Source organism: Schistocerca cancellata, chromosome 11 (assembly GCF_023864275.1).
Source record: "Schistocerca cancellata isolate TAMUIC-IGC-003103 chromosome 11, iqSchCanc2.1, whole genome shotgun sequence".
Classification (NCBI taxonomy): domain Eukaryota; kingdom Metazoa; phylum Arthropoda; class Insecta; order Orthoptera; family Acrididae; genus Schistocerca; species Schistocerca cancellata.
In genome coordinates, this window is record NC_064636.1 from 170,193,376 (window position 1) to 170,212,088 (window position 18,713).

The 18,713-nt window shown below is 43.9% G+C and overlaps 1 protein-coding gene across 1 annotated transcript; it reads right to left on the bottom strand.

Moving 5' to 3' along the window:
- Nucleotides 1-1,676: 1,676 nt before the first annotated feature.
- Nucleotides 1,677-9,734, bottom strand: LOC126108415 (poly [ADP-ribose] polymerase tankyrase-1-like). The gene is made up of 2 exons (XM_049913623.1): nt 9,178-9,734; nt 1,677-2,178 (listed from the first exon to the last, which is right to left on the bottom strand). Exons 1-2 carry the CDS (start codon nt 9,732-9,734, stop codon nt 1,677-1,679), a joined length of 1,059 nt encoding a protein of 352 aa, XP_049769580.1.
- Between the last annotated feature and the right edge of the window lie 8,979 nt (nt 9,735-18,713).

Below are 18,713 nucleotides of genomic sequence, written 5' to 3' on the forward strand. Positions count from 1 at the left end.
TATTTCACGAATGTACACTACTGGCCATTAAAATTTCTACACCACGAAGATGACGTGCTACAGACGCGAAATTTAACCGACAGGAAGAATATGCTGTGATATGCAAATTATTAGCTTTTCACATAAGGTTGGCGCCAGTGGCGACACCTACAACGTGCTGACTTGTGGAAAGTTTCCAACCCATTTCTCATACACAAACAGCAGGTGCCTGATGAAACGTTGTTGTGATGCCTCGTGTAAGGAGGAGAAATGCGTACCATCACGTTTCCGACTTTGATAAAGGTCGGATTGTAGCCTACCGCGATTGCAGTTTATCGTATCGTGACATTGCTGCTCGCGCTGGTCGAGATCCAATGACTGTTAGCAGAATATGGAATCGGTGGGTTCAGGAGGGTAATACGGAACGCCATGCTGGATCCCAACGGCCCCGTACCACTAGCAATCGAGATGACAGGCATCTTATCTGCATGGCTGTAACGGATCGTGCAGCCACGTCTCGATCCCTGAGTCAACAGATGGGGACGTTTGCAAGGCAAGAACCATCTGCACGAACAGTTCGACGACGTTTGCAGCTGCACGGACTACCAGCTCGGAGACCATGGCTGCGGTTACCCTTGACGCTGCATCACAGACAGGAGCGTCTGCGTTGGTGGACATCACGACGAACCTGGGTGCACGAATGGCATAACGTCATTTCTTCGGATGACTCCAGGTTCTGTTTACAGCATCATGATGGTCGCACCCGTGTTTGACGACATCGCGGTGAACGCACATTAGAAGCGTGTATTCGTCATCGCCAGACTAGCGTATCACCCGGCGTGATGGTATGCGGTACCACTGGTTACATGTCTCAGTCACCTTTTGTTCGCATTGACGGCACTTTGAACAGTGGACGCTACATTTCAGATGTGTTACGACCCGTGGCTCTACCCTTCATTCGACCCCTGCAAAACCCTACATTTCAACAGGATAATGCACGACCGCATGTTGCAGATCCTGTACGGGCCTTTCTGGATACAGAAAAAGTTCCACTGCTGCCCTGGCCAGCACATTCTCCAGATCTCTCACTAACTGAAAACGTCTGGTCAATGATGGCCGAGCAACTGGCTTGTCACAATACGCTAGTCACGACTCTAGATGAACTGTGGTATCGTGTTGGAGCTGCATGGGCAGCTGTACCTGTACACGCCATCCAAGCTGTGTTTGACTCAATGCCCAGGCGTATCAAGGCCGTTATTAAGGCCACAGGTGGTTGTTCTGGGTATTGATTTCTCGGGATCAGTGCACCCAAATTGTGTAAAAATGTAATCACATGTCAGTTCTAGTATAACATATCATTATCTAGTATAACATATCATTTATCATCTGCATTTGTTCTTGGTGTAGCAATTTTAATGGCCAGTAGTGTATTTGTACAGAAGGAAGCCTTCTGGGGAACGTAGTTTTTTAAAAATGATGCATGCCATGAATGTTCTGTAAATGGCAAAGTTGTAAGGTTTCAATTGCTATGAATCAAATTTCTTTCCTTCATCACGTCTTGTTTTATTGGATTGTGTAAGTCTTCCTGTAGTTCATATATATGGGTACAAAGAATGACTGCAGGATTAACTTTTTTGTATTATTTATTTTAAAAAAATAAATTTAGGTAGAGAAGCAGTTTTAGTCTTGCTCCAGAGTTATCTGTTGGAATGCTGGTCTAATCTCAGCATGTCTACCAAGTGCAGGTGGTTCTTCTGCCTGGCGACGTCCAGTGCCGTTTCCCCACATTGAGCCGTCACCCGCCTGTTAGCCCCCGCTTCCAGCAGCACCGCCACCGCTTCGGCAAAGCCATTGGATGCTGCCTCGTGCATTGGCGTCCACCCGCATTGATTCCTAGCGTTGGGGTCGGCGGAGTTGGCCAACAGCAGACGCATCACATCCAGGCAGCTATTGAACGCGGCTCGGTGCAGAGGCGTGGTCTGCACCTCGTCTCTGGCGTCCACCTCGGCTCCAGCTGCTACCAGGCACCGCGCGACCTCCAGGTACCCATTGCACGCTGCATAGTGCAAGGGGGTCCACCACCACCCACCCCTAGCTGCCACGTCCGCCCCTGCCGTGAGCAGCTCCTTCACCTCCCCCAAGGCGCCCACCTTAGCTGCCTCCATCAGCCTCTTGTCCTTCTCTTCTGCAGGAAGCCTTCTGTCAAAACAAAGAAATTCTCACCCTTTTCTCCAAACACACACTTCTGATAAACTAAATTATAATGGAAGCTGAACTGCGACCAGTTATAAAAACATGTATGTCAATGACAAATTAAAAATAAACAGCACTCTCCTATGATACAGATCACTGGGAAATTGTTTCTGCATATTGAGGTTTGGATTTAGACTTGCATCAAGATCTACAAGTACTCACACTCTTCATTAAAATTTTTACATTGCACATCTCAAGAAATTCATTTGTCATTTTGATTCCTAAGAGTAAGTTCACTTGATCTCAAGATGGAATTGTTAAGCAGTCATTCCCCCTGGTGAAATACATTCTGTGTGTGTGTGTATATGTGTGTGTGTGTGTGTGTGTGTGTGTGTGTGTGTGTGTGAGTGTGAGAGAGAGAGAGAGAGAGAGAGAGAGAGAGAGAGAGAGCTGGCGTTTGTGGCAGAACAGTTGTAATATTGTAACTTTAATTTTGTATGCTGAAATCGGAGCTAATAGACAATGAAAGTGGGTTAAAAGCCGTGATCTGTCTGGGGACGTTAACCGTGGATTACTGGGCAACTGTTTCATCAGATATTTAGTCTAGGTTTACCAAGCAGACTAACATTAATGATAATCTTTTAATAGTCATACAAAACCGGTAATATATATATATATAAAGGAGAATTTAAATAAAAAGAAAGAAATCAGTTTATATTTGGAAATTTATTTTAAGATTGTTCATTGAAATTTCAGCATATTATACGTGAGTTATAACTGAGCTGGTGCCTTATTTACGATTGAAAAGAATGTGAGATTGTAATCTTACGGAACACATAAAATATGGAGCCAAGATTTGGAAAACTGCATACAACACTCCATTCATAAAATAACACACGAAGAATATTGAAACATAAGCAAGAAGAAATTAACCACAACCACAGATTCAGTTTTTACCCAAAGAAATTACGTTCATACCACAATCCTGTCCGTCATGTAATTACCACACACTGGTATACTAAATTCATATTAACTCTTTGTGAAGTCTTCGCAAAAAGAATAGCTGAGGGCTGCTTTGATGATTACACCACATGCTCCACGTGGTCAACTTGGTTTACACAAAGCGTACAACTCCACAATAATTTTGATAATTAAAATACATTAGATCGAAAAGCAATTGACGAAAGGAAAACCTTGAACTGGTTACTAACGTCTTACTATTAACCTGATGGGTCAAACAGTTATATAAGCACGTGGTACTGGTCTCGCAAAGTACACCCCACGTGGGTTGAACATAAAGAAAAGCATAAAGAAAAGTTGCTATATTAAAAAAATATTCTCAAGACGAGACGTTATAATCTCACGCACATTCGGATTTAAGATTGATGAACTTAGTTAGAGTTACTGATCAACACGTGGTTCCACTTTACTCACAAAGTAGTAACAAAGCAACTACCGAAAAATAATCTGAACTTCACACGATAATTACACTGCGCTGCAATTTAAGATAACATCGGATATTTTAGACCTAAACCCGAAATAAAGGTGATTAAATTTTCAGTTAGGCTGAACTTAAGAAATCCATTGTCCTACGGACTTAACAGACATGCGCTTAGCCGGAGATCTTACCACTTCAGACGCTCGCCACGGCCACACTGCAACTGCCTACTGCCGAGCGTGCTTCCTCAGGGTGGCTCACAAAGACCAACGGAAGTGGCCAGAGGGGCAGCTTCCTATACCAACATGACAACGGACGGACAGGACCATACTAAGGATAGAAACCTCTTTGCTTTTAGGAAGCGTAGCTACCTGTTCCGACGTTGGTCCTACTGTTCTCTAGCAGACAGCCTTGTCTGCTACCCTCAAGCATGCAACTAAAAATACATATGCTCATTCATCCTCTCACACAAAAGGGAAGGGGGATGACAGCATCTTATCATATACAGTATATAAAAGAAAGCGGATGTAGGTTCCGTATGAGACTGTGTGACATGAATTACATATACGAATTACATATAAACTGTGCTTTAAAGTGTAGTAGTGTGACAGATCGTTCTTGTTTATGTGTAAAAGTAACACGTTCCACTGCTCAGTCTCCTCCCAGATAGTCAGAAACGCCACAGTACATTTAGATGAGGAATTTATTCCATAAATGGCAACAGATTTAAGAAATTAAACATGAAAGGAATCCAACAGAGACCTTTCACAGTTACAGGTGCTTCAGTCAGGAACCGCGCTGCTGATACTGTTGCAGGTTTGAATCCTGCCTCGGGCATGGGTGTGTGTGATGTCCTTAGGTTAGGAGGTTTAAGTAGTTCTAAGTTCTAGGCGACTGATGACCTCAGAAGTTATGTCGCATAGTGCTCAGAGCCATTTTGAACCACATCCGTGCCCGAGGCAGGATTCGAACCTGTGACCGTAGCAGTCACGCGGTTCCAGACTGAAGCGCCTAGAACTGCTCGGCCACCCGAGCCAGCTAAAAATAACAAGTTTCTGTTTTTGTATACTTGTGATAAAACTTAGAATGAGAAATGATCTTTTACAAAATAATGTTGTGAAGTTCGCGTTTTTGAAACATACATTCTTAAAATCAAACCAAGAAAACCACAAAATTTGTGCTACTGTAACAGTATCAGTTTCTCCCTTTCATATCATGAACAAGTTGAGATTGTATTTGTGTACAGCCAAGCAGATGGGAACAGTAGAGCGGCAATACGGCTATACCAAAACCATAACCCTCACAGACACTAACCACACCGCATAACATTTTAAGCTAGTTTTGGGCGTTTGTGTGATCATGGGTCCTTTCAGACAGACGAATGTGCAGGGAAACTGAGGACTTTGCGTAGACCAGGTCTGGAAGATATTGAAACGAAGCTTTGTACAAGCCATGGGCAAGTGCTCTCCAACATGGTGTAAGCCAAAGTACAATTATGTGTATCCTGCATGACAGCTGTTACTATCCCAATTGTGTGCAATCCCACAGGGGCCACTTCAAACATTTGTTGGGATGTGGATGTTATGAAGCTCTGTGATAAGCTCCAGCATGACTTCTTGTCGTTGCATCCACATACTTGTATATACCTGCAGTTGGCTCCTGGGTAGGTGTAAAGCGATGCAAGAACTGTACATGTCCTAAGTTTTTACCTGTTCGGTAAAATTAAAGTTTGGCTTCTAGGCCTCTTTGTAAACCACTCATTTATAATGTTCCCATAATGAGAGTGCTTTGAAAACAAATTAGCTACATACTTTCTGAAGAAAGTGTTTCTGCTTTTTCTGTTTTCATTTATGGAGGATACATAAATATTAAATAATAACAGATCATGTAGCTATACCACTAAGGCCCTTCAATCATTTCAAACCGAATGTATTACATTTTACTCCATATCTAGATACAGTTGTGTACCCAACTGTATCACCTACATTACACAATGTGTCATACCGAAATTTTTATTTTTTATCAGATTTTACTTCCTATAAGGAAATTATAGCTCACTCTACTGTGTAAAACTAGTTTTTAACAGTCTATATATTTTCACTTATGACGTGTTACTTTTTTATAAGGTCTTATTTGTCCTCAAAACCATCTGATGTCCACCAAAGAGAGACGCCTTCACTTTCTTTGACCTGCACGTCTTTGTTCTTATTGGTTATTGGCAAACATACCTGATAGTACTCTTTCTCGAGACACATTCTGCTTTCCAGTACGGTTTTCTTACTCTCCTTACCAACGAACTTTTGGGCACCTTTTTTTTTTAAGTGCTCTTCTAGTTGACTTTATTTTCTGCTCTTTTATTTCCTCCTCGGATTGTTCCCTTGTCGCTTTTTAGTAACCTACTGGGAATGCATCCTGAATGATGTCCTCTCTCTTTAAATTGGTGAAACTGTAGTGATGTCTGTATTGTGGCAGACACACATTGTGGCAGGGTGCACGGAACGTCTGCTCTTAATTACACACACTGATAATGCATCACATTCCTATGTAAGCTTATTACGCTTATACCACATCGAGTTTTAATATCCTCCTGCGCCATCAGGAACACTAACCCATGGTTCTCCACTTTGGTGGGCTGTTTGTGAAAGCTGTGACTGTCATGCTTTAGGCCGCTGACTTGTGGAGAGGTCCACCTGTTAGCTTTAAGGTGTCGTTCTGGCTGCTAATTGTGTACTGTGAGACGTGATATCGGCATAGTTATATGCTTCAAGTCTAAAAATTGCAACAGGTCAGAATTTATAGTATGACAACACCACAAATGGAAAATGATAGATACATGACTGCCCTCCTTGTATGGTACCACAGCATACTCCAGAGTTCCTGGTGCTGGTAAAGAATGACACATTTCCTGCTCATATTCTGTTTCTGTTTAAGCTGCATTGCTACCTTATTGGTAGAAGCAGCGAAGCTACTTTTTGTACAGACGTTTGCATCGTGCAACCAAAGAGCTGAGCACTCTTCTACTGCCCTGCAAAGAGCACAGGTCACTGTCTGTTATATACTAAACAGTTGGAGCTATGAAAATCTTGATTCATTCATCATCTTTGTAATCTAACTTATTTGCTAATAACCACAGAACAGTTCAATGTAGCGATCCATCGAACCAGTTATGAAAAGGCAATGAAAGCATTGAGAGCAACACTAAATGATCAAAAATATTCGGACACCCCAAGAAACATACGTTTTTCATATTAGGAGCATTGTGCTGCCACCTACTGACAGGTACTCGTTATCAGCGACCCCAGTAGTCATTAGACATCGTGAGAGAGCACTATGGGGCGCTCCGTGGAAATTACGGACTTTGAACGTGGTCAGGTGATTCGGTGTCACTTGTGTCATACATCTGTACGCGAGATTTCCACACTCCTCAACATGCCTAGGTTCATTGTTTCTGATGTGATAGTGAAGTGGAGACGTGAAGGGACACGTACAGCACAAAAGCGTACAGGCAGACCTCGTCTGTTGACTGACAGAGAATGCTGATGGTTAAAGAGGGTCATAATGTGTAATAGGCAGAAATCAACCCAGGCCATCACACAGGAATTCCAAACTGCGTTAGAATCCACTGCAAGTACTATGACAGTTAGGCGGGCGGTGAGAAAACATGGATTTCACGGTCGAGCAGCTGCTCATAAGCCACACATCACGCCGGTAAATGCCAAACAACACCTCGCTTGGTGTAAGGAGCGTAAACGATGGACGATTGAAAAGTGGAAAAACGTTGTGTGGAGTGACGAATCACGGTACACAATGTGGCTATCCGATGGCACGGTGTGGGTATGGCGAATGCCCGGTGAATGTCGTCTGCCTGCGTGTGTAGTGCCAGCAGTAAAATTCGGAGGCGGTGGTGTTATGGTGTGGTCATGTTTTCCACAGAGGGGTTTGCACCCCTAGTTGTTTTGCGTTTCAGTATGACAGCACAGTCCTACGTTGATGTTTTAAGCAGTTTCTAGCTTCCCACTGTTGAAGAGCGATTCGGGAATGACACTGCATCTTTCAACACAATCGAGCAGCTGTTCATAATGCACGGGCTGTGGCGGAGTGGTTACACGACAATAACTTCCCTGTAATGGACTGGCCTGCACAGTGTCCTGACCTGAATCGTATACAACACCTTTGGGATGTTTTGTAAAGCCGACTTCGTGCCAGGCCTCACCGACCGACATAGATGCCTCTCCTCAGTGCAGCACTCCGTGAAGAATGGTCTGCCATTCCCCAAGAATCCTTGCAGAACATGATTGAAGGTATGCCTGCAAGAGTGGAAGCTGTCATCAAGGCTACTGGTGGGCCAACAACATACTGAATTCCAGCATTACCGAAAGAGGGCGCCACGAACTTTTAAGTCATTTTCAGCCAGGTCTCCGGATACTTTTGACCACATAGTGTAGAGAATTGCCGTAGCAGAAACTCAGTAGCAAATATTGTAGGCTTGACAATAACAAACAAAAACACACATACACACAAAAAAATGTTCAAATGTGTGTGAAATCTTATGGGACTTAACTGCTAGGGTCATCAGTCCCTAAGCTTACACACTGTTGTTGTTGTTGTTGTTGTTGTTGTTGTAGTCTTCAGTCGTGACACTGGTTTGATGCAGCTCTCCATGCTACTCTATCCTGTGCAAGCTTCTTCACCTCCCACTACTTACTGCAAACTACACCCTTCTTAATCTGCTTGGTGTATTCGTCTCTTCGTCTCCCTCTGCGATTTTTACCCTCCACGCTGCCCTCCAATGCCAAATTTGTGATCCCTTGACGCCTCAGAACATGTCCTACCAACCGAGCCCTTCTTCTAGTCAAGTTGTGCCACAAACTCCTCTTCTCCGCAATTCTGTTCAATACCTCCTCATTAATTATGTGATCTACCCATCTAATCTTCAGCATTCTTCTGTAGCACCACATTTCGAAAGCTCCTATTCTCTTATTGTCCAAAGTATTTATCGTTCATGTTTCACTTCCATACATGGCTACACTCTATACAAATACTTTCACAAACGACTTCCTGACACTTAAATCTATACTCGATGTTAACAAATTCCTCTTCTTCAGAATCGCTTTCCTTGCCATTGCCAGTCTACATTTTATATCCTCTCTACTTCGACCATCTTCAGTTATTTTGTTCCCCAAAAAGCAAAGTCCTTTACTACTTCAAGTGTCTCAATTCCTAATCTAATTCCCTCAGTATCAGCCGACTTCATTCGACTACATTCCATTATCCTCGTTTTGCTTTTGTTGATGTTCATCTTATATCGTCCTTTCAAGACCTACTCTGAATTTTTCTTTTGTTTCCTTTACTGCTTGCTCAATAAACAGATTGAATAACAGATACTTACACACTACTTAACCTAAATTATCCTAAGGACAAACACACACACCAATGCTCGAGGGAGGAGTCAAACCTCCATCGGGACCAGCTGCACAGTCCACGACTGCAGTGCCTTAGACCATTCGGCTAACACACACACAAACACACACACACACACACACATACACACACACACTTGTCCTTACCTGATTTCTGCACGTAGCTCATCGAGTAGCCGATTCACTTCACCTGTTGCTTCAGGCTGCTCGCGTTCCGCATCAGCCCAGCCCCGCGTGGCGAACACCTGGGGGTTGGACCATATGAAGCTGACGGCAGCCGACTTGAGGGCGGGACAAGGGTGCCTGAGAGCGAACACAGCCGCGTCCGCCGCGTTCTCCACAGTCAGCCGAGCAGCCAGCTGCTGCTCGCAGTCGGCCTTCAGCCCCAGCAAGCCGTACTTGTCTGCAGCCGCCAGGAGCTGAAGGCTCGTGCTGGACGGCTGTGGAGACTTCAGCGTGTAGCAGTAGCCCACCACCAGGCGCAGGACCGGGCCCTCCACGTCACTGATGGTGACCACGCCGCTGCTGGCCTCCAGCGTGTCGTGGCGAAACATGGCGCCGAACACGGGACTCCGGGCCGCCAGGACTGCCCGGTGCGCCACCAGCCGCATCTCCCCCGCCACCAGCACCACGATGGCGCCGTCTGAGGCGTCCAGCACTGCGGCCAGGTCCTCGGTTTCGGTGTCTCCAGCCTCGGTTTCCATTGAGGACGATTCTGAAACACGGCACCACTGCCGTTTCACAGCACCCTCAGCACTTTTACAAGGCAGAGGAAAAGCTTTGTCAAGAAACAGATTTTAAAAGCCAGCCGGGGTGGCCAAGCGGTTCTAGGCACTTCAGTGCGGAACTGTACGACTGCTACGGTGGCAGGTTCGAATCCTGCCTCGGGCATGGATGTGTGTGATGTCCTTAGGTTGGTTAGGTTTAAGTAGTTCTAAGTCTGGGGGACTGATGACCCCATAGCGCTTAGAGCCATTTGAACCTTATTATTTCAATATCCTCATTATGCACCTGACCAGTGACATCACCATAGAAGTGTCAGAAACCTCATTTCTTTAACTTCTATACACATTCCAGTGTTACTTGAACATTAAGTCTTTCAAAATGTTGACGTAGGACAATACTAACAAGAGACAAGTGTTTTACTAAGCGACTTCTACTCTCTCTTGATATTTAGGAAAACAACGATATTTTGCGACTGGAATCTGTTGTTAATTGCTACTCCCATATGTTGCCACGCAGGAGCTGATTCACGAAGCTTACTGGTCATATGCTACCAAAGTTTGGGAGGGAGGGGCTAACTGAGAAACGTTAGCTCTGGGAAACTGCTACAGTCAGACAAATTACTCCTCAACATATTCAAAAATGTCGACGACCAACCATGTGTACACGAAATGTTGAGTGAATCATAGTAAACATGCCATCCATTGTACTAAGACGATGCAATCGTTCCAGAAGTAAACTCAGATTATCACAGCCTTTGAAATGATACTGATAACAGGGTATTACTTATTGAGTTACTTCTCCATTGCAGCACCACAACCGTTTGCTTGCCCAACACTCACTCCCACTTCATACAGACACAATACCAGCATAGACTCTTGGGGGGGAGGGGGGTCGATACACTACTAAGTAACTGGTCTTCCTATATTTTACTGGCATGACTCACTGTTCTTGGTGGTCATCAATGACTGCTGTCAATTAGCATATAACCACCGACTCCAATGTTTAAAAACCAGATACCAGAATCTGTAAACAAACTCTGTACTGTGTCAATACAAATGACACAAGTTGAATTCCAATAAGAGAATTTCCCATTGGGCTTGTCAGGGAGGCATCCTGGAGATTTCTGCTGGAGGCAATGGCAATCAGAGTGACCCACCGCCGTCAACACTTTCCCCAAACACAGTGGAGCGCATCAAGTCCGTCAGAAAACAATTCTACAGTTATAAATTCATCATTTACATTTGGTCTTTCCTCGTGTGTAGCACTTCTTTACCATACCCTTCCACTGTGTTTCCTTGCTAATTATAGAGCTGTCACATATAGTCTCAAAGATGTCTAAGGTCATAAGAGGTCTCACCGACGATATGAGCAAAGTGGAATGACCTCAGTATATCATAAACATTAAGGGTCATTTTACAACTAACTACAATATTAGATGTAAAAGTAAGTCCTATGCATACCATACATCACTATCTAGGGATGAGAGTGGCGTGTTATACTGCACAAGGAAAGTGTTCTTCTGGGACACTCTGTAGTAATCTTTCTCTATTTCTAAGTGGACATGTGATGAAGACCATTTAGATTAATGACTTTTTTGGGGTGACAAGATGTAGTTTGGTAACAGCTGCATCAAATATGTTGCAGGTAGTTAGTAGACTTGAGACAGACATCGTCCAAATATACAAAACAGAGGTAAGAGTATGATGTTAGTGATTACTACTGCAGTTTATCTGCGTATATGGACTCAGCGTCGCAAGTGTCACGTGACCTTGATCTCTACTGGAGATCTTTACTTCTCCAGAGTATGGGCAGGTAATTGTATTCTGTGGGAAGTTAACATAATTGCTTTGGTTGAAGTGTTAGGTAAAAACAGCAGGTGAGTAGTACTGCAGAAGCAGCAGTAGCTTGCTTCACAGTGGCAATTTTTATCCTTATATACAAATACAAACTGCCGGGAAGAAATCGCATTACCAGGGTGGAGTTGTGTGACATAACGAAAATTGTTAGCCGTGTTCCTACATGGTGTCTAATACACACATCGCTCCAGTCACATAAGAGTGGCGCTAGTAGCTCAACTATGAGGATGCAAATCACTCAGACTCCGTCTGAACAGGCCTCGGGAGGCCAAACGGTACCGACCGGGCGCCGTGTCGTCCTCAGACCACACGCATCACAGGATGGGGATATGGAGGGGCACGTGGTCAGCACACCGCTCTCTCGGCCGTATGTCAGTTTACGAGACCGGAGCTGCTACACCTCAATCAAGTATCGCCTCAGTTTGCCTCTCACGGGCTGAGTGCACCCCACTTGCCTACAGCGTGCGGCAGACCAGATGGTCACCCATCCAAGTGCTAGCCCAGCCCGACAGCGCTTAACTCCGGTGATCTGACTGGAACTGGTGTAGCCACTGCGACAAGGCTGTTGGCGATGCAAGTCAGATTTGCTTTAAATACACGTTGTAACGGTCGTGACGGTTAGTTACATTTTAGACTGGAAATGGTGAGCTGGTGTAAGAATGACTTTAAGGCGACAATGACGCCATTATGAACACCTCACTGAGGTTGAACGAGATCATGTAATAGGGCTACGAAAAGCTGGACGTTCCTTCTGCGATAGTACAGAAAGACATGGCAGGAATGTAGCCACTCTGGCAGCAGTGGTCATGAGAATGTGTGGCCGAAAGAAGATTCGGCTCTGGATGGGCACATGACACCACCGAAGGAGAGACCATCGTGTTCAGCAAATGGCTCTAGCGCATCTGGAGCATCAGTTGAAGTTGTTGGCACCACACTCACACAACCAACCATTACAAATCGGCTACTTCGAGGACAGCTCTGAGCCAGACGCACTGTAGCGTGCATTCTGCTGACACCAAACCGTCCCCATTTGCGGCTTCAATGGTGTCATTGAGAGCTCATTGTAGAGATGGGTGGAGGTCACTTGTGCTTTCTGATGAAAGCTGGTTCTGCCTTGGCTGTGTGCTGGTCAGAAGGAGGACACTTGAGGGCCTGCTATCAACCTGTCTTTATGCTAGGCACACTGGACCTACACCTGAGTTATAGCCTGGAGTGCCATTTTGTGTGACAGTTGGATCACTCTTGTGGTTGTCCCACGCACCCTGACTGCAAAACTATACCTCACTCCGGTAATTGGACCTACTGTGCTGCCATTCACGAATAGCACTCCGACAACGCTGACTCACATACCGCTGTTGTAAGCCAACAGCCTCACAGAATCGGCATATTGACTTGGCCCGCTACATCACCAGATCTCTCACCAACTGAACACATATGGGACACGATCAGACGACGGCACCAGCATCATCCACAAAGAACATTACCCATCCATGTACTGACTGACCAAGTGCAACAGGCACACAGTTCTATCCAGTACCTGTGCGACACAATGCATGAAAAATATGCATGCTCACATCCAACATTCTGGCGGTCACACCGCTTATTGAGGCTACAGCATTTTACATTTTCAATGGGTTATCTCGGTCTTGCACTAACCTGTGACCTGCAATGTTAGTCAAATACAAACATTAAAAAAAATGTCTTGCATCACCACGGTTCCGAGGGTTCCGAAACGTGTACAGAAAATTGGAACAGAGATCAACATTAACATCATTTCCACCCTTTTTATTGCTCATGAAAACCACACTCTGCATGTTGTACCATCACACAGCGAGACCTTCAGAGGTGGTCGTCCAGATTGCTGTACACACCGGTACCTCTAATACCCAGTAGCACCTCCTCTTGCATTGATGCATGCCTGTATTCGTCGTGGTATACTATCCACAAGCTCAGTATTTCTGTGTGGGATTTCCAACAATTGGTTGAGTCTAGTTGTTGCACTCCGCCGGGAAAAAGGAAACCTGACACTTTATTTTGAGGCATCAGATGACGTTCGTCATCTCAGTGTATGAGGTGGACAGAGTATTCTCATTTTCGACTTTTCCGCACAGCAGCGTGCCTCGCTTCACGCGGCGTGGCATCGGCAAACAACTTTTGAGCGAAACTTCCTGGCAGATTGAAACTGTGTGCCGGACCGAGACTCGAACTCGGGACCTTTGCCTTTCGCGGGCAAGTGCTCTACCAACTGAGCTACCCAAGCACGACTCACGCCTCGTCCTCACAGCTTTACTTCTGCCACTATCTCTTCTCCTACCTTCCAAACTTACCTTCCAACGACACACAGTTCTAATCTGCCAGGAAGTTTCATATCAGCGCACACTCCGCTGCAGAGTGAAAATCTCATTCTGGAACTTTTTAGCGAACTAGCGGTGGCAGAAAATAGCTTAACTGGATTAAATAACCGGTTATTGAGTACTCACTTTTGGCGAAATAACCTGTTTCACCAGTGCCAGGTAGTTATTCCGACAACAAAAAATGGTTCAAATGGCTCTGAGCACTATGGGACTTAACATCTGTGGTCATCAGTCCCCTAGAACTTAGAACTACTTAAACCTAACTAACCTAAGGACACCACACACATCCAGGCCCGAGGCAGGATTCGAACCTGCGACCGTAGCGGTCACGCGGTTCCAAACTGAAGCGCCTAGAACCGCTTGGCCACACGGGCCGGCATTTCGACAACAGCCAATTCCGCGCACGTCATCCGTTATGTCAACTTGAGCACACGCCATTACCTCCCCTCTGGTCTCGCTCTGTCTTACCACGAATAATGAATGCCCTGACCACGTTACCTTCGCAGTACCACGGAAACAGCTGGTGAGTAACTGCTAATACTGGGTGCTGTCTATTTACCGACGAATGTACTTCTAGTTAGGTCTAACTCTGTTTGATCATGAATAAATGACAATGACGTTAAGATCTACATCTACGTTATTACTCTGCTATTCACAATAAAGTGCCTGACAGAGGGTTCAGTACACCAACTTCAAGCTGTCTCTCTACCGTTCCACTCTCAAACGGTGCGCGGGAAAAACGAGCACTTACATTTGTCTGTGCGAGCCCTGATTTCTCTTATATCACCGTGATGATCATTTCTCCCTATATAGGTGGCTGCCAACAGAATTTTTTCGCAAACTGGTGATTGAAATTTCATGAGAAGATCCCGTCGCAAAGAAAAACGCCTTCGTTTTAATGATTACCACTCCAATTCACGTACAATGTCTGTGGCACTATCTCCCATACGTCGCCGTAATACAAAACGAGCTGCCCTTCTTTGTACTTTTTCGATGTCATCCGTTAGTCCCATCTCACGCGGATCCCACACCACACAGCAATACTCCACAAACCCACAATATTATCTATGTGATCGTTCCAATTAAGGTTATTTGTAATTGAAATCCCTAAGTATTTAGTTGAATTTACAGCATTCAGATTTGTGTGACTTATCGCGTAATCGAAATTTAGTGGATTTCTTTTAGTGCTCATGTGAATAACTTCACACGTATCTTTATTCAGGATCAATTGCCACTTTTCGCACCATACAGATATCTTATATAAATCATGTTGCGATTCGTTTGGTCTTCTGATAACTTTACAAGACGGTAAATGATAAATGACAGCATCATCTGCAAACAATCTAAGACGGCTACTGAGATTGTCTCATATATCGTTAATATAGATCAGCAACAATAGAGGGCCTATAACACTTATTTGGGGAACGCCGGATATTATTTCTGTTTTACTCGATAACTTTCCGTCTATTACTACGAACTGACCTCTCTGACAGGAAATCACGAATCCAGTCGCACAACTGAGGCGATATTTCATAGGCACGCAGTTTCGTTAGAAGACGCTTGTGAGGAACGGTGTCGAAAGCCTTCTGGAAATCTAAAAACATGGAATTAATTTGACATCCCCTCTCGATAGCACTCATTACTTCATGAGTATAAAGAGCTATTTGTGTTCCGCAAGAACGATAATTTCTGAATCCGTACTGACTATGTATCAATAAATAGTTTTCTCCGAGGTACTTCATAATGTTCGAATACAGCATATGTTCCAAAATCCTACTGCAAATCGACATTAGTAATGTGGGCCTGTAATTCAACGGATTACTACTACTTCCCTTTTTGGGTATTGGTGTGACTTGAGCAATTTTCCAGCCTTTAGGTACGGATCTTTCTGTGAGCGAGTGGTTGTATATAATTGTATGGTGTAATGTAAGGATGGATTATCTTCATCCTCTGCAAACTCCTCCTCCAGCTTCCTCTTGTTCTTCCTCCTGTTTACTCTTGCTTGTATTTCTATACTCTTTACAGCCCTGTCTGCAGCCCGAAGGCGTTCCTTGTCTAAAGCAAGCATCGCTCGTACCATGTAAGAACCTATGTTCATTCCCATATTTCTAAATACCTTTGGGTTTCCAACATTTCTCCTTTTCTTAAAAGCCTACAGAGGATTTCTTATAACTTTCCTTTTACTCATTATTATACTTCAACAAAACAGAGACTCAAGAAACAGAATTAATTACGAATATTTTCGATATAACGACAGAGTAAATAAACATGAAACAATCGACAATCACACCAGCGATATATATTGAACCATCACAGGTTAGCCACAACACATACTTTATCTCACATCACTAAAATGTACCTGATGAACACGGACGTTAGTAATAATACCATTTGACAGCAGTTTAACAGCGCCACAGTGGGTCACGCCCATGTAGAACACATTTCAAAAAAAATTTAAAAATAGTTGTAGTCTTCGGAATTGAATAAATTGTATATCTATTAAAAGGTAATAGTCTGCAGATTCAGAAAACGCAAAAAAGTAAAAATTGAACTTTTCATGATTTTGAGCCTTTTCGGAGCCCCTTAACTTAATCTCACGAAAGTAAAAGTCATTACCTCTACCTATCTCAGAACTGAAGCAACCACAACTGAGCACCAAAGAGAAACAAACACGACATCGATTCATCTCGCTCGAGCGCTGGCTTGCAATCATTTTGTGACTCGGTAGCCATAGCTCCCTCAGTCCCTCTTTTTCATTTTGTCTCTGCACGTCATTCGTCAAGCGTTAGTCGTATTGAACTGTCCTGTTCATGTTTTTAGTTCAAGCTATTATTTCCTGTGGATAATCGATTACGTATAGACAAGCTTGGCTTTGTAATTCACTTTCATCTTATCGAGAAGGAGTAGAAGGTAAAGGCAGTTCGCCATATCTATACAAAAAAATGAGTTGGTGTCTGTAAGTCTATTCTGTGTGCGAGTGAGACTTGCAGCACTAGAAAAGAACTACATCGTTTTTCCTCAAGCAACAAAGGTCTGACGACCACCAACAGCAACCTTATGGGCTGTAAGCAGTCGTCCGTCCCTGATTTAGGGCCACTTACTACAGGGAAGGGAAAGAGCCAATTCCTTCAGACAACCATTTATGCCTCTCCGGGATTCGAACCCGACCCATCTCGGACGAACGGTCAGAAGCCAATCGCATAGACCACTGTGCCACTGAGATGGCTAACGAAAGTTTTAGAACTCTCAACAGAAAATGCAAACAAAGTGTCGTTTATTTATTTAATCGCAGGGAAGTGGATACGGAAAAAGATGAGTTTTATTCCTCATTCTAAAAATATTTCCAAAAAAATGGTTCAAATGGCTCTGAGCACTATGCGACTTAACTTCTGAGGCCAGAACTCAGAACTAATTAAACCTAACTGACCTAAGGACATCACACACATCCATGCACGAGGCAGGATTCGAACCTGCGACCGGAGCGGGCGCTCGGTTCCAGACTGTAGCGCCTAGAACCGCACGGCCACTCCGGCCGGCTTAAAATATTTCAATTAAAATAGAAACGAAATATGACCACGATCATCCAGATGACGTAGTTTGATGTTTTGTCGTCCCTCCCATCATCATAGCATAATTTATAAATTCATGGACAAATTCGTTCACACCAGAAAATAGTTGCATATGGTACCTTTATTAGTCTTGCAATTAAATAGAATATCGTTCTTGTGAAACACAACAAGCTCAGAAATCTCACGAAACAGTGAATGCTACTGACAGGGGACGTCGAATTGATTCGATACTTGTAGATTTTTTCACACTGTTCCTCGCAAACGAAATCTAATTAAACTGAGTGCTCATCAAGTACCGTCTAAGTTGTATGACTGGATTCGTAGGTTTATGTCATAAAGTAGTAATCGAATGGAAAGTTATCGAATAAAACAGAAGTAATATCTGGCGTAGCCCAAGGAAGTGTTATAGGCCCTCTGTTGTTTCTGACCTACATAAACAATTCCTGTGAGAACTTGAGCTGCCGTCTCAGATTGTTTGCAAATAATGCTGACATTTACCATCTTATAAAATCATCGGATCAAAACCAACAGCAAAATGTTGCAGACGAGATACCTGTACGCCTTAAAAAGTGGCAGTTGACTCTAAATAATGAAAACTGTGACGTCATCCCCATCAATACTAAGACGAATCCACTAAATTTCGATTACACGATAAATCATACAAATCCAAAGGCTGCAAATTCAACTAAATGCTCGAGGTTTACAATCACGAATAATTTGGTTCAAAAAATGGCTCTGAGCACTTTAGGACTTAACATCTGAGGTCATGAGTCCCCTACAACTTAGAACTACTTAAACCTAACTAACCTAAGGACATCACACAACACCCAGTCATCACGAGGCAGAGAAAATCCCTGACCCCGCCGGGAATCGAATCCGGGAACCCGGGCGCGGGAACGCTACCGCACGACCACGAGCTGTGGACCACGAATAATTTAAATTAGGCCGATTACATAAATAATGTTGTGGGGAAAGTAAACCAAAGACTGCGCTGAGTAAACGACTTAGAGAATTCAACACGTCTACTAAAGGGATTGCTTGGACTGAGCTTGTCCTATATATTTAAGTACTGATTTATTATTAGTAGATTGTCTGTACATCAACTTATAACACTACAACTGCGTTTACGTAGCTTACGTAATCAATTACCAAATTTGGTTTATTACGTAGTATGCCCC

What these genes read in the sequence shown, in the direction of transcription:
- LOC126108415 (XM_049913623.1), bottom strand. Translation starts at nt 9,734, where the DNA reads ATGGAAACCGAGGCTGGAGACACCGAAACCGAGGACCTGGCCGCAGTG. An exon ending in GAGCTACGTGCAGAAATCAG is followed by an intron (nt 2,179 to 9,177) that starts GTAAGGACAAGT and finishes TTGTTTTGACAG; the next exon opens with AAGGCTTCCTGCAGAAGAGA.